This window comes from Scleropages formosus, chromosome 9, assembly GCF_900964775.1.
Source record: "Scleropages formosus chromosome 9, fSclFor1.1, whole genome shotgun sequence".
NCBI classification, from domain to species: Eukaryota; Metazoa; Chordata; class Actinopteri; order Osteoglossiformes; family Osteoglossidae; genus Scleropages; species Scleropages formosus.
The window spans coordinates 7,907,131-7,923,869 of record NC_041814.1 but is presented as its reverse complement, the minus strand read 5'-3'; the positions used below and the strand labels follow the sequence as shown (position 1 = coordinate 7,923,869).

The window sequence follows — 16,739 nt, the reverse complement described above, 5'->3', positions numbered from 1 at the left end:
CAAGTGGATGAGCATAAATTCAGCGCCAATCTTTGGTCGCTGGATCCAGCTATTTAGCAGGTTAACATGAAACACTTGATGTTGCTTGCGTTGACCAGGCATATGAACTTCGTAGGTCACCTGGCCCATCCTCCTACTCGCCTCAAATGACCCCTGTCACTTTGCTAAGAGTTTGTTATCTGAACTATACAATAACAAAAGGACCCAGTCTCCTGGCTTGGAAACTGTGAGAGCTGGCAGATTGATCATACCATTGCTTCTGATGGGTTTGAGCCTCCCTGAAATTCTCTTGTGCTAAGGATATTGTTTCCATCAGCTTTTCACGCATCTTCAGCACATAGGAGATAATATCTGTCTTCAGGGCAGATGGCTCACCTTCCCAGCTCTTCCTGAGGACATCCAGTGGACCCCAAACCTGATGTGCGTACAGAAACTCAAAGCGGGAAAATTCTGTTGAAACCTGTGGGCCTTCACAGTACGCAGACAACAAGAAGGGTAACTACTGATCCCAGTCCTTGCCAGCGTCCGAAACAAACTTCTTCAACATGTTTCTCACGATCTGATTAAACTGCTTGAATAATCCATCAGTCTGTGGATGGTAAGGAGTGGTTCTGATACGTTTAATTCCCTGAAGTTCATAGACCTGTCTGAGGGTTTTACTCATAAAATTGGGGCCTTAGGCTGTTAGAATCTCTCGGGGATGCCCACTTGCAAAATAAGCTGGAACAGTGCTGTGGCAACCTGTTTGGCAGTCACCTCCCTCAAGGGAAAAGCTTCCGGATATCTAGTTGCATAATCTCAAATGACCAAGATAAACCTGCTTCCAGACTTGCTTCTCTTCACAGGGTCCACTGTATTAATGCCAATTCATTCAAAGGGAGTATCTACCACTGGCAATGGAATCAACGGGGGACGTGCTTATAGCCTTCCCTCGTAACAACTGACATTGAGAACAAGATCTACCGAATCCCCTCACTTTCTCATGCAGTCCCGCCCAAAAAAAATGTTTACCTATTCTTTCCAGTGTCTTCGAGTAGGCTAAGTGTCCAGCCCAGGGTATAATATGCCCACGCTCCAATACTTCTTTCCTAAATCTCATCGGCTCAACCAATCGCAGCCTGTTGTCACTCTGCCTATAAAGAAGACCATTCTGCTTTAGGTAGCCACCCAGGAACAAAACAAGAACCTTTCTCTACCTTTTTAAAGAATTGAGCTAAACTGGCATCTGAGCATTGCTCTTCTGCTAGGTCACCAGAGAAACGCAAGTCAGTTTCAGCCAAACTAGGGGCATCAACTTCTGACTGTAACTGCATATCAGAACATTCAGTAATCTCCCAAACTGTCTATTTGCGCCTCTCACACCTCTCTTCCTTAGTAAGAGTGGGCTCGGTTCATCTCATCAACACCCTGGAAAGGCAATACATCCAAGAGTTCAGATTGTTCCTGCTCCTTAGCCCTTCCACAAGTAACCACACCAAACAAAGCTGTTTTGGGTTTAATGTGTTGTTAGTCATGTTTATGTATTTGAAAGCTTCTGTATTTAAGAACTATCCATATTACTAAAATCAATATAAAATAGCAACACACAAGCAGTATAAATTATGTGCTATAAAAATATTAATAAATCATTGTCATACAGGGTCTCATCAATCAGCCGCAGGTGTTGCCGCTCTGCTTGTTTGGGGGGTGTCTCCTGCTGCCTGCTGAGGCCAGGGTGGACGCCCCCGGGGCTGGGGTGCCGGGCGATCGGGGTGGTCTCTGTGAAAAGAATTTAGAGATTAGATCTGGATCCAGGATGTCCTTTGCCGGTAACCAGCTGCGCTCCTCCGGGCCGTACCCCTCCCAGTCAACCAAATACCGCAGATGGCCGTGACACCTTCGGGAGTCCAAGAGCTCTTTAACCTGGTACGCCGGAGTTCCGTCAACCTGTGTTGGCAGAGGCGCCGCTGCAGCTCTCGGGGCCTGAAGGTGAGACACTGTATATGGCTTGAGGAGGGAGACATGGAAGGATGGAGGCAGACACAGGCGGAGTGACCTGGCGGATGATCTGATAGGGACCTATCTACCGGGTACTTAGTTTCTGGGATGGGAGACGCAGCTTCAGGCCCTTGGATGACAACCAGACCCACTTGGCCGGGACAAAAGGTAATGGGGTGCCGGTGGCGATCGGCCTGTTGATTGTACCGGCCTTCGCTACGGTGGAGCTGGGTGGCTACCGACCTCAATGTTTCCTCACTGTCCTGGTACCAGGCATCGATGACGAGGACCTCGGTGCGTTCTGGATGCCAAGGGAACGGGGGGGTTGATACCTGAGGACACACTGAAATGGGATAAGGCCGGTAGACGAGTGAGACAAAGAATTGTGAGCGTATTCGGCCCAGGGGAGGAAGCGGGCCCACTGGTGTTGTTTTTGACTGCAGTAACCATGCAGGCAGCGGCCTAGGTCTTGGTGTAATCTCTCCAGCTGTCCATCGGCCTGCGGATGATGCCCGGATGTTGGGCTCACCGAGAAACCCACTGGGGTGCTGTGGTACTGAGCGAAGGTCGCATCCATAAAACAGCTGGCGGCCTCAGAATCCACCAGTGCATGATCTAGGGGTACCATGAGCTGTGTCTTGGTGCGAAGGGTGGCACTCATCTCTGCTCTGTAGCGGGGCTTGCAAGCAGGTTGTTTTGCTCGACAGTCTGCTCGGAAGTGCCCCGACCGTCCACAATACAGACACAGCTAGCCCCGGAACCGCCGCTGTCTCTCTTCATGAGAGAGACACCCCTGTCCCAACTGCATCGGTTCCGGGGCCGCAGGGGGTATTGGCGTCTTCCGTGGGGGTAACCTGGGATGGGGCAGATGATCCCATGCAAGAGTATCCACCATGATTGCATTCTCAATAAAATGATCCAGGGTCCAGTCCTCCCCTCGGTACACCAATTCGGCCTGGATCCGAGGGTGCAGCCCGCGGCAGAAGGAGGCTAAAATGGCAGCCTGGTTCCAGCTGCTCTTCCCTGCCAGGGTACAGAATTCTATACAGTAGACTGCCATGGTCCGATTCCCCTGCTGGATCACCATCAGGCGGTCGCTGGCCGAGCGCGCCAACAGCGGGTGGTCGAACACAGCCTAGAACTGGTTAAGGAAGCACTCATAAGTGGTGGGCTCCCGCTTGTGCCAGACCGCCATCGCCCAGTCCAGCGCGGGTCTGGTTAGGAGCGCAATTAAAGATGTTATTTTACTAGCATCTGAACTATAAATGTGGGGCTGGCTCGCGAAGATCAGTTTGCACTGCAAGATAAATCCCCGGCACTTCTCAGGTGAGCTGTCATACCTTTCAGGTGTGGCCAGCCGGGGGCCCATCGCTGGCAGACATGAAGCAATTTCTGATGAAGCGGGGGATGCAGCGGAAGCGGCTGCTGGCGCTTTCATGGCAACCGGTTCAAGCGTCGCGGCAAATCTGGAGACGGGCGGCTTACACACCAATTTCTGGAGTGTCTGCAGGATCTGCCGCAGGGTCTGATCATGGACGCTGAGCAGGGCTCCCTGCATGGACACCGCATCTTGCAGGCTCTCCATCTCCGCTGGGTCTATCGGCGAAGTGGGTTCTTCTGTCATACGGAAGGGGCTGGAGACCTGGATGGACCCAAGTGCGGGTTGGCTTTATTTCAGGGCGGGTTTTCTAGGCAGACGAAAACAGTGGTCAGGGACAAACGAGGGTTGTACAAGGCATTACTAATATCCATATAAAATAACAATAACACATTCATAAATCATAACAATGAACTGCGTTTTAACTTTTGGTATTGATTAAATGTTTTTGGATTATTACATTTAAACCGATAAACTTTATCTTCAGTGGAGCATTGTTTTACATGCTATAAAGTATATACTCAGTCAATTTAAATATGAAAGTGAAACGAACAATCTGGAAACGTGTTCTGTATATCTCACAAAATGCATGTTTAAAATATGTATAGGCCTATTTAAAATTCTCTCACAAAACCTAAGAGCGTTACCATCAGAATCTGGTGCATACATTTCTCTTTAAATGTAATTAAAAAGTCTGTTGCTGTACCTTAGTTCCAGTTCAACAATGTACAGTAGGACTATTACTTTTAAATGTATTCTATACGATTTAATGTACTTTTTAATTCACCGGAGACTGTTTAAATGTGAAACTGAAAGGAACTCTCTGGAAACAGAAAGACCTTCATTCTCTACATCTCACACACACTTTCACAGGGCGTAAGGCCGGAGAAGGAGGGGACACACCCAGGACGGGACGCCAGTGCGTTGCAAGGCACCCCAAGCAGGACTCGAACCCCAGACCCACTGGAGAGCAGGGCCTGGTCCAACCCACTGTGCCACTGCACCACCTCTCTACAGCTCGTAAAATGTATTTTTAAAAAAAAAACATATAGTATTTCTGTACAGTATTTTCACCGGTGTCATATTTCATAGGAGTTCGAGTCCTGCTTGGGGTGCTTTGCGATGGACTGGCATCCTGTCCTGGGTGTGTCCCCTCCCCCTCCAATCTTTCGCCCTGTGTTGCCAGGTTAGGCTTCAGCTCCCCGCGATCCTGTATGGCACAAGCGGTTTCAGATGATGTGTGTGTGTGTGTTATAAAAGTATACAGAAATCATAATACTGAACTGCATTTTAACTTTTGTTATTGCTTAAACGTTTTAGGATTAACTTAGTTCCAGTTAAAATAACGTTTCAACCGATAGCATTTATCTTCAGTGGAGCGGTGTTTTATATATGCTATAAAGGATGTACTCAGTCAGTTTAAATATAAAAGTAAAACACAGTGGCACAGCAGACTTGGCCAGGTCCTGCTCTCTGGTGGGTCTGGGGTTCGAGTCCCACTTAGGGTGCATTGTGACTGACTGGCATCACGCCTTGGATGTGTCCCCTCCCCCTTCAGCCTTGCGCCCTGTGTTGTCGGGTTAGGCTCCGGTTCATCACAACCCAGCTTGGGACAAGTGGTTTCAGACAGCGTGTGTATTTCTGTACAGTATTTTCACCAACGTCATATTTCATAGGTTTGTATTTTAGTCCATCGCCTATGTTTGAACTGCGTTGCTCAGGGTATGGAAAAAAAATGTGTGAAAAGTGAAAGTGAAATTCACTTGAACAGTAGTAGAGACCAGGGGTTGATGTCACTTTTTACACTCGTCAAGATTTGTCAGCTGAAGCCCATCCTGTAACCCCACCCCCTTAGCGCACAAAAACAACATGTAACAACCTACAACTTTCACTTTCTCTCTCTCATCCACAGCTGGTTCCCCGCATCATTTTACCGAGGTGGGTTTATTGTGATGTTAGTCATGTTAAAGCATTTCAACGCTTCTGTATTTAAGGACTATCCATATTACTAATATCAATATTACTAATATCAATATCAAATAACCATAACACATTCATAAATCATAACAATAAGCTGCATTTTAACTTTTGGTATCGATTAAATGTTTTTGGATTTTTACATTTAAACCGATAAACTTTTTCTTTAGTGGAGCAGTGTTTTACATGCTATAAAGTATGTTTTCAGTCAATTTAAATATGAAAGCGAAACAATCTGGAAAAATGTGTTCCGTGTATCTCACAAAATGCATGTTTAAAATATGTATAGGCCTATTTAAAATTATGTTACAAAACCTAAAAACATTACCATCAGAATTTGGTACATGCATTTCTCTTTAAATGTAATGAAAACGTTTGTTGCTGTATCTTAGTTCGAGTTCAACAATGTGCAGGAGGACTATTACTTTTAAATGTATTCTATACCATGTCATGTACTTTTTAATTCATTGGAGACTGTTTTCATTATTGCATTTAACACAATAATCAGCCTAACAGGAATTGTGAGAAGAAACTGTTTAAATGTGAAACTGAAAGGTGCTCCCTAGAAACAGAAAGACCTTCATTCTCTGCATCTCATAAATGTATTTTAAAGAAAACATACCATGTTTCTATACAGTATTTTCACCGCTGTCATGTTTCATAGGGTTTTAGTTTAGTCCATATGTTTCAACTGCGCTGCTCAGAGTATGGAAAAAAAAAGTCTGAAAAGTGAAATTCACTTGGACAGTAGAGAAGATATGGGGTGGATGACACACTTTTTACACTGGTATGGATTTCTCAGTTTAAGATCATTGCTGAAGATTCATTCCAGCATTGATGTGCTGGACACTTCGTGATGGTTTAGAGATGAAACTTCACAGCACTGCACACAAAGATCACTGTAACAGCACCAAATGCATGTCTTTGGGAGGAAACCGAAACACCCAGTGGAAACCCATGCAACGCCACACAGAACTCATTTTCTCACAGACCAATATGTTGAAAAGTATTTCTACATGTCAATAATACCTTCCAAGGTTAAGACATGAGCATTCAAAGAGATTTGGCAAATTACATTTGATTCAAAACAGAAGCAATCCACACCATATCTCACTGACTTCACGACCCTTTTGTCTTGCAAAAATGGACAGAGAAAACATCTGCAAATTGCGACAAGAAATAAATTGACCAGAAGGGGGTGATTAATTTGGAACAGCAGGAATAAATGAACACAACTGATAAAGACAGCACATTCCCTGCCTCCAGTCAACAGATACCACAGTTTCAACAGTCTGATCAAGAAACAAAGTTCTTTATTTAGTCACACGGGAAAAATAGGAAGAGCAACTCGGGTACAGTCCTGAAGGAAGGTATATTTCTTTCTCTTTTGGGACATTGATTTCTACTTTATAGACATCTTCATCCTTTCCTGGGACAGCTTTTTGACAACACCCAGTGGCCATTAATTTTTATGGTGATGTAGCAATGACCCTGGAAAGTCAGTGTAAATTTTGCCAGATAGGTCACAGGCAAATGAAATGGCTTTGTAACCCTTTCCAGACTGATACATGTCAATTACTTTGTTTCTCATCTGTTCTTGAATTTCTTTAGATCGCGGCATGATGTGCTGCTTTTTGATATCTTTTAGCGTGCTTCACTTTGTCAGACAGGTTCTGTTTAAGTGATTTCTTGATTCAAGAGGTCTGGCAGTAATCCGCCCTGGGTGTGGCAAGTGAAATTTAACTCAGCTTTCCAAAAATGTGGTTAATCACAGTTCATTCATGATTTAACGGGGGGGGGGGGCAATTACTTTTTCACATAGGGCCAGCTTTTTTTCCCTCAATAAATGAAATCATCATTTAAAAGCTGCATTTTGTATTTACTCGGGTTATCTCTGTGTAATAAAATTTGTTTGATGATCTCAATCATTTAACTGTGACAAATATGGGGGGGGGGAAATCAGGGAGGGGGCAAATACTTTTTCACGGCACTGTATATATTGTTAGTGCTCTTTTTCTATTCTCTCTTGGACCCATGGAGGAATATTGAATGGACTGCAGAGTATGTGCCAATTGAATGTAAATTTTAAGTTTGTGTAAATTTTAGGACATAGTCCCACTTGGGGTGCCTTGTGACGGACTGGCGTCCCGTCTTGGGTGTGTCCCCTCCCCCTCCGGCCTTACGCCCTGTGTTGCCAGGTAGGCTCCGGTTCCCCGTGACCCCGTATGGGACAAGCGGTTCTGAAAGTGTGTGTGTGTGTGTGTGTGTGTGTGTGTGTGTGTATTCTAATTGTATGAATGGCTAATTTCCATTGTGAAATGTGTGTGTGTGTGTGTGTGTGTGTGCGTGTGACTGACACATACGGCACGTACCGGTTGCTGATAGAATTCCCAACCCCCGAAACCCAGCTGCTCCTAAAACAAGAAGTAAGCAATCTACCCAAGGTGCGCTTCTGCCTTGAACTTATAACTGACTCTAGTCAAATATGAGTGTGAGAAATAACTGGCTCTCGTGTCTCTTCTCTACCTTGACCTCTCTGTCCTCCCTGTTCTTCTGGTTTATGTCAGACCAGACCAGACCAGACAGTATCTGATATTAAAGGAGACAAAACACATAGTGACTTTATATTACAGCTGCGTTGCAACATGTGTGATAAACCACTCCTTTTTTAAGGATATCATTCTAATGTTAGGTAGGACCCCCCTGCCTTTGTCTTCAGAACAGCCTAAATTCTTAATTGCATGGATTCAACAAGGTCCTGGAAAGATTCCTTAGAGATTCTGATCCATGTTGACAGGATTGTATCACATTATTGCGACACATTTGTTAGTATATTCATGCTGTAAATCTCCTGTTCTTCCACATTCAAAGATGCTCTGCTGTATTCAGATCTGGTGCTGGGGAGGCCACTGAATGAAACTGAACTTATTGTCATGTTCATGCAAATGCTATTTTATACATACATGAAGTTATATACACACACACACATTTTCCAAACTGCTTGTCCCATATGGGGTTGCGGGGAACCGGAGCCTACCCGGCAACTCAGGGCGTAAGGCCAGAGCCACTGGAGAGCAGGACCCGGTCCAACCCACTGCGCCACCGCACCCCCCTCTAACGTTATATATATATTACTCATATATTACATCATGTAATTCCTTTGGTGCTTAAAAATTTAAGATTCAGTATATTACTTATGGGGGTGTGGTGGCACAGTGGGTTGGACAGGGTCCTGCTCTCCGGTGGGTCTGGGGTTCGAGTCCCGCTTGGGGTGCCTTGCAACGGACTGGTGTCCCATCCTGGGTGTGTCCCCTCCCCCCTCTGGCCTTACGCTCTGTGTTGCCAAGTAGGCTCTGGCTCCCCATGACCCTGAATGGGACAAGCAGTTCAGAAAGTGTGTGAGTATATCACTTACTGTGATTTTCACACATGCACCCCTCAAAGCACTTCACAATAACAACTGTAGCCCTTGACCAAAGAATGTTGGACACACCAAGTTTAGAGAGTTCAGTTGAACTTCTCTGGTTTAGAGAGCTTGTTTGAACTTTAGAACACACACACACACACACACACACACACACACACACACACACATTTTCAGAACTGCTTGTCCCATATGGGGTTCCGGGGAACCAGAGCCTACCTGGCAACTCAGGGTGTAAGGCCAGAGGGGGGAGGGGACACACCCAGGATGGGACACCAGGCCGTCGCAAGGTACCCCAAGCGGGACTCAAACCCCAGACCCACTGGAGAGCAGGACTGCAGTCCAACCCACTGCGCCACTGCACCACCGCACCCCCCTTTTGGAACAACAGTCTGCTCCAAAAATGTAAGACTGTAACTGATTTAAAGTAGATTAAAACTTAAACTTGATTTTTTTATTTATTTCACAGTGGAAGAGGGTACTCCTCAGACAATTAAAATCATTTTAATGCTGATTATAGAAGTATTTACACATGACCTTCACCTTTTCTCAGATCCATGAGGTGAGTGATCAACTGGCCATACCAGTGTCTTGTATATTTCCAGTGAAGAACTACAACCATGAGACTGACCTGGAGGAGAACTGTGACATCCTGCTGCTGAGCACTTTTCAGCAAATTCTCCGTTTTGTAAACAGTTACTTTGACAATATCTATGACTAAAACAATGATTTGGATATTAAGCATAGCATTTAATTCTGACATGTAATTTTCACACTAAACTAAAACTGATTTTATACTGTTTTGGTTTTGCATTCCATTATGGGTAGTCTAATGTGATTCTTTGAAAGTACCTTGTAATAATGGTGAGTAGCTATATAGAATTATTTAACCATTTTTACAGCTGGGTAATTTTTTTCTGAAACAATTCAGACATGAATATGTCTTTGTCTTTCAGAATTGCTCTCTCACAACTGAAATTGCTCAAATAAATCCTCTGCTAAAGCACATGGTGTTAACTTACAATTATTACACCATTTAAACACACACACACACACACACACACACACACACAGACAGACAGGCTGAAGCCACTTGTCTCAAATGGGGGTCACAGCAAGCCGGAGCCTAACCTGGCAACACAGGGTGTAGGGCTGGAGGAGGAGGGGAGGCACCCAGGACAGGGCACCAGTCTGTCACAGGGCAATCCACGCAGGACTCAAACCCCAGACCCTCTGGAGTGCAGGCCCTGGCCAAGCCTGCTGGACCACCGCACACCCCCTTTGAGTGGGGTCACAGTGAACCGGGGCCTAACCCAGTAGCACCTAACCGGGGGGGGGGGACGACACCCAGGACAGGATGCCAGTCCAAAGCACCCCAATTGGGACTCAAAGCCTAGACCTGCCAGAGAACAGGACCCATCTAAACCTGCTGCGCCACCATGCCACTGCACCCCCAAAACCTTTAAACAGCTTTCTAATTTTTACTGGAACAATTCATTCATTCATACTGTAACGACCCGCCTTACCATGTGTAGGCGGGAAACTTGTTAAATGTAAATAGTTGCATTGTGGGGAAACATGTGGAACGTAAGTGTGCATCCACTGGGGGCACTTCCGGGGGGAATGATGGAGTGACTGTGTTTGCTAGTGTCAGGAGAGAGCCTGTAGCTGCTAAGCAGGCTGCAAAGGCTGGCTAGAGACACCGGTCCTAGAGGAAACGGGATCCTCAGACCAAGAGCATTATTTCCCTGGTGTTGGTGTTCAAATAAATAGTTTGATGTGAACGCTGCCTCTGCATCTTTCTTCACCCCATCCAAACCCACAGCACCGCGCGCCTCATTGGTGTCAGAAGTGGGAAGAGGCAGGACGATGAGAGGCTGGAATTGGGAGCAAGTGAACAGCGAAGACGAAAAGGGGAAATTGGCGCGAGAACGAAAGCCAGCGGGACAGAAGAACAGCGTCCGACGTAAAGAGAGCATGTGACGGTGGAGGTCGCTGTGGTGGAGCTGTTGCCGGGCACGGGTGTCCAGGGGGATCCCGGGGAAGCGCACGCTGTGACGAAGATGGCAGAAAAGAGATGCGAGGTGCCACTGGAGATGGGCGAGCAGGTTGAGTGGGGTCTCCCTGCACCCATAGAAACTGCGGCAGAAGAAGGCAGCAAAACAGCACTGCTTTCCTGAGGAGGTAGGAGGACGTAGAGCAGTGTGCCTCGTCTGTAGACAGGCAGGGCTCCGTGGTGGAGGTGAGCGAACCCACCAACGCGAATTTGTCCGCGGCGCAAGATTCTTTCATGCAGAAAGCGTCCAGCCTGCCTGGAGCCCCAACGAGCTATTTAAAGTTAGAGCGGCATGGTGGAGGAAACGCCGCAAAAGGAGGGTTGTGCAACGAGGAGCAGCTGGTTTTACGAGCGTCACGGCAGGCTCGGCGTGTGGCGAAGCGACAGAGAAATGAGCGGCAAGTAGGGCGGCTTGCCCTCCCCGGTCCTCCTCCGAAAGGCGACTGAGCAGCAAGGCGTGCGGAAAGACTACCAGGGCTGCAAGGCAGATGTTCACCCCCGACGACGGAGCTGGAACAGCGTGGAGTGGCTACGGAGACTCGACCTGACGGTTCCGTGCAAGAAGGTTGGCAAAAACCACAGGGGCGCCACCAAGTACGTTTTGGTTTTTTAACAACATACCCCAATGGCTGATTTTAAAATGTTAACTCTTAACGTCAGGGGGTTAAAAAACAAAGTAAAAAGAACTGCTTGTTTTACCAGTTTGAGTCCTATGCCTTCAACTTGTGTTTTTTGCAGGAAGTCCACCTCTGGGACCAGCAGAACGTGACTCTCTTCTCTCAAGAATGGAGGAAGGGTGAGTCCTATTGGAGCATAGGTGGCGTCCACTAAACAGGCGTGGGAATACTTTTTGGGGACCGCGCCTTTGAGAAGGTAAGGCCTTTCATTGTTCATGCCAGCCAAGTGTTGGGGGTGGACATCACGTGGAGGAATTTGCACTTATGTGTTCTGTGCAACTACGCTTTGGTGGAGGTCAAGTCCTGCCTCGCTCTGTTTGACGAGTTGGTCCCTCATTGTGTGACTGATAGACATTTAATAATAGGAGGGGTGTGGTGTCCGAAAGGAAGGTACACAGTTCTTTGGAGGTTTCACTGAAACAAAGCACTGGAACACTTGAAGGGTGTAAATAAAAGAGTTTATTAAGAACAGTAGCTCGTGTCACAAACTCACTTCACACCGCGGACCCTCATCTCCTTTCGCGCGAAAAAGCCCGCGTTATATATATAGTGCCGCTAATAACAATTCCCGCTTCACTTATGAAATAACCAATGACAATTATCCTTTGCCAGCTTACACCCTATAGGGTGGCAGGAACCTTTCTTTTACAAAACTCTCAATGATTCGTTCTTGGTGTAAAACACCACAAGGGGACTTCAACATTTTCTTGAGGGGAAGGATGACGCCAGTATCAAACATTTTAAAATCTTTATTAGCAGTTTTAACCTCACTGACGGTTTTAAGAAATGCAACCCCACCGATCCGGGTTTATCTGGCGCAACAGCCGCAGTGCCTGTAGTCGTTTAGATTACATTTTAGCATCGCCCTCCATTACTTTTAAGAAGGTTCTTTTAACTGCCCAGTGGCCCATGGACCATATGATGGTCGAAACCACGATTTCCACCTTGGCCTCGACCCATGGCCGGGGCTACTGGAAGATGAATATTGAAGTTCTACAAGAAAAGGAGTTTAGAGACCTTTTTTATGAGAATTTTTTGTTGTGGCAGGATTCAAAGTTTGTCTCCTTACAGATTTTGACACACATGCTTTCTGAAGCCACTTGTCCAAGCCAGGGTTGTGGCGAGCCGGAGCCTAACTCGGCAACACAGGGTGCAAGGCTGGAGGGGACACACCCAGGATGGGATGCCAGTCCATCACAAAGCACCCCAAGCAGGACTCGAACCCCAGACCCGCCAGAGAGGAGGATCCAGCCAAACCCGCTGCGCCACTGCTCCCCCCAGATTTTGACCCTCATTGCAAATATTGGATGTTATTTTAAGGTGTTCAACCAAAATGTAATGTTCAATAAAGGGAACCTGACTGAATGTCACACCCCCCTCAGCGCAATGAGGGACACCTGCGGCGGATCAGGGAGTGACCACATGAAAGGATGCTCCAGAGCACACAGAGACATTCTCTCTCGCTTACGGAACTTACCTTTGCTCTCCTGTCTTCCCTGATTCCTCATCCTTATCCTCATCCTCGACCTTCCCCCTCCTCATCCTTGTTTCCCCGACCCTTCTCCTGAATCGGCTTGACTCTCTGGTTACACGGCTCACTGCTTGTCTTTGGATTACGCCTCTTGGATTCTCCCTTGGATTTCGTCAGCACATTCGTGACCCTTTGCCTGTTTCTTGACTATGTCTTCCGGCTTAACCCTTGAAAACCCTGCCTGTGCTCTGCACCTGAGTCCGCCGCTCCGACCAGGGGAAAACCCCGTGACAAATAATTTTTTTTTTATCAACAAAGTTATCCAACACCAGCAGGTGTTATATAAAAAATTGCCCCTTAGTTGAATAAAGCCAATTAAAGGAATGATGTTCCCCGATTGAAAAAGCCAGGTTTGCTCAATACAAATCTCACTTATTTCATTCTTTACCATGACAGTCTGGCTGGGATGATCAAGTCTTGTAAATAGCTGAGAGCAGTTGTATTGATGCATTTGTAGACCAAAACCAGAGTCTTAAATTTGATCCAGGCTGCTATAGGATGCCAATGCAGAGAAACGAGTAGAGGAAACACACGAATAACAGGAATAATTTAATACACATTCATGGAAAAAATATATTAAAACGTAAGTCAGTGATTTTGATAGTGTTTAGGTCAGCAGAGAAGGCCTTGCTGGCCCTGACGGTTCGCCACTGGCAGATGCCCCCTGTGGCATCCATGACAGCAAGTCTGTTGTACAATTCTGTTTTCCAGCCCTATACAACCCTTCAAAGTCAAATGGCTGTATGGCTAAGAACTACCTTGTGATCTTAGCATTTCAGTCTTTCATGCACCCAAACCTGGAAAGTGCTCTGTGATCGGTTTCTAAAACAAACATACATCCCAGCAAATAATATTTAAAAGAGTTCATTGGTCTGGCTTTATGGCAAGACATTCTTTCTCAGCAGTAGAGTACTTACACTCCCTTGGAAAAAGTTTAGGGCTTATATAAGCCACAGGTTGCAAGTGTCCAGGTTCGCCCTGTAACAAGACTGCTCCCAGGCCTCTCTCAGATGCATTTGTTTGCACTGTGGAGGGCTGATCACAGTCTGGACTAAGCAGCACAGGCTCCAGTGAGTCCTTTAACTCCTTAAAAGCAGCTTCGCAGTCAGACGTCCATTGAACTTTGTTAGAATGGCACTTCTGTGTCAGTTCTATCAGTGGTGCCACTTTCTCTGAGAAATTTGGAATGAAGCGCATACACCACCCCACAAGTTCCAGGAAGTAACTGACTTGCTTTTTGGTCGCTGGCCTCTGTGCAGACATTATGGCTTCCACCTTCACCACCTGAGGACGAATCACCCCGCGGCCCAGCACATAACCAGTGTAGGCAGCTTCCTCCTTAGCCAAAACACACTTCTGTGGGTGGATGGTCAAACCTGCCTACTTTATCAGGGACAAGACATGTTGCAGATGGTGTAGATGCTCCTCCCAGCTACAAGTATAGATGTCATCCAAGTACAGTATACTGCTGCAAAGCCCTCTGTGCCTTTAAGTACATGGTCCATTAGCCTTTGGAATGTTGCGGGTGCCCCATGAATCCCAAATGGCAAAACTTTAAAACCGAAGTGCTCAAAAGGAATCCCGAATGCTGTCAGCTCATGGCTATCAGCAGATAAGGGCACCTGCCAATAGCCCTTGCAAAGATGTAATGTACTGAGAAACTTGGCCTTACGCAGATGTTCCAAGTCATCAACCCTTGCAAAACTGCAACATTTTGCACGTTAACCTTCCTGAAGTCCAGGCAAAACAGCAGACTCCTGTCCTTCTTTGTAACCAAGATGGTGGAGCTGTTCCATTCACTGTCCAATGATTCAGTCACCCCTGACTGTTGCATCATTTCCAGCTCCTCTTTGAGCACTGCCAGTAGGCATTCGGGCACCCTGTAGGATGGCTGTTGCACTGGCTGTGGGTCCTTCAGGTGGATACGATGTTCCACCAGCTCCGTACGTCCTGGTCGTTCCATGAAGAGGTCATCGGGCAAGATGTTCTGCAGTTCCTGCTGACTCTCGTTTGAAAGATGGTTCAGGTCCAATTTGTAGCACTCTCCACCAGCTGGCAAGTACTGCTCACTGTAGTCTACCTCCTCCTCAATCACCTGGACGAGCATAGATTCAGCACCAGTCTCTGGTCGCTGGATTCACTTATTTAGCAGGTTAACAAGAAGCACTTGATGTTGTTTGCATTGACCAGGCATATGAACTTCGTAGGTCACCTGGCCCATCCTCCTAGTCACCTTAAATGACCTCTGCCACTTTGCTAAGAGTTTGTTATCTGAACTAGGCAATAACTGCGAGAGTGGACAGATTGATCCGCATTGTTCCTCTTCAAGCTGAGGTTCAACTATCGGCCGGAGTCTCCTCTCCAGCACCCCGGCATAGACTTTTCCAGGGAGGCTGAGAAGCATGATACCCCGATGGTTGGCACACACTCTCCGGTCCCCTTTCTAAAAGATAGGGACCACCACCCCAGTCTGCCAATCCAAAGGCATGTCCCCGAGGTCCATGCAACATTGCAGAGGTGTGCCAGCCATGACAGCCCTACAACATCCAGGGTTCTCATCCACCCCCAGTGCTTTGCCACCGTGGAGCTTACCAACTACCTCAGTGACTTCCACCAGGGAAATGGACTCTGACAGCCCGGAAGCCTCTGGCCCTGACTCCTGGAAGGGAGGCATATCTCGGGTTTAAGAGTTCTTCAAAGTGCTCCTTCCACCTCCCGACAATGTCCTCATCAGAGGTCAGAGTTTATTCACTTCTTCTGAGCACAGCCTGAACGAAGCTCCTCCGACCCCTTCTGAGCTGCCGGATGGTTCTCCAGAACCTCTTTGAAGCCCACCGATAGTCGTTTTCCATGTCCTCTCCAATGTCCTGGATTTTGCTTCTGCAACTGCAGTCGCTGCTGCCTTTTTCACCTGCTGGTACCTGTTTGCTGAGTCAGGAGTCCCCAGAGCCAACCAGGCCCTAAAGGCCTCCTTCTTCATCTCGACGGCTTCCCTCACCACTGGTGTCCACCAGCGGGCTCTCGGGTTGCTGCCCTGGCTGGCACCAACAAGCTTTTGGCCACAGCTATACGTGGCTGCTTCTGCAATGGAGTTTTGAACAGGGTCCATTCAGACTCCATGTCTGGAGGAGGGCTAAGGTCTGGTGGTGGCCGGGGTGTCCTGTCACTGGGGAGTTGTGCGCCCACTGCAGGAGGGAAGGTTGGAGCCAAACTGGCACATATTCCTTACTTTCCGGTTTCTCTGTGGGTCGGGGGTCCTCTTCTTAGGCCGCTGCAGCTCTTCCTGGAGCTACCATCTTACTGGAGCCACCACTCAATGTTCCAGTAAGATGGGAGCGGGCAGAGCCCTCTCCGGTTCCCAGCCATGAACTCAGGACAGGGCGTCTGCTTTGATGTTCTTGGACCCCAGCCTATAAGCCACTGTGAACCGAAACCAGATAAAAAACAAGGCCCAGCGTGCCTGCCAGGGTTCAGCTGCCATGCCTTTTGCAGGTATTCGAGATTCCTGTGCTCTGTCAGCACAAGGAACAGGTGTGCAGCGCCCTCCAGCCAAAGTTGCCATTCCTCCAATGTTAATTTAATGGCCAACAGTTCCTGGTCCCATATGTCATAGTTGCGCTTGGCTGGAGTCAACTGCCTCAAAAAGTATGTACGGGGTGGAGTTTTGAGGGATTACCCTGTTGCTGTGAGAGGATAACACAAACCCCTACCTCCGAGGC

General features: G+C 47.2%; 1 protein-coding gene across 1 annotated transcript in view; it reads left to right on the top strand.

Moving 5' to 3' along the window:
* Positions 1-9,279, top strand: part of LOC108919030 (interferon-induced protein 44-like) — a 30,559-nt gene extending 21,280 nt beyond the window's left edge. The window contains exon 14 of the mRNA XM_029254917.1: positions 9,226-9,279. Coding sequence (XP_029110750.1) covers positions 9,226-9,264 — 39 coding nt within the window. The 3' untranslated portion in view covers positions 9,265-9,279. The remainder of the gene's footprint in view (positions 1-9,225) is intronic.
* The last annotated feature ends 7,460 nt before the right edge of the window (positions 9,280-16,739 follow it).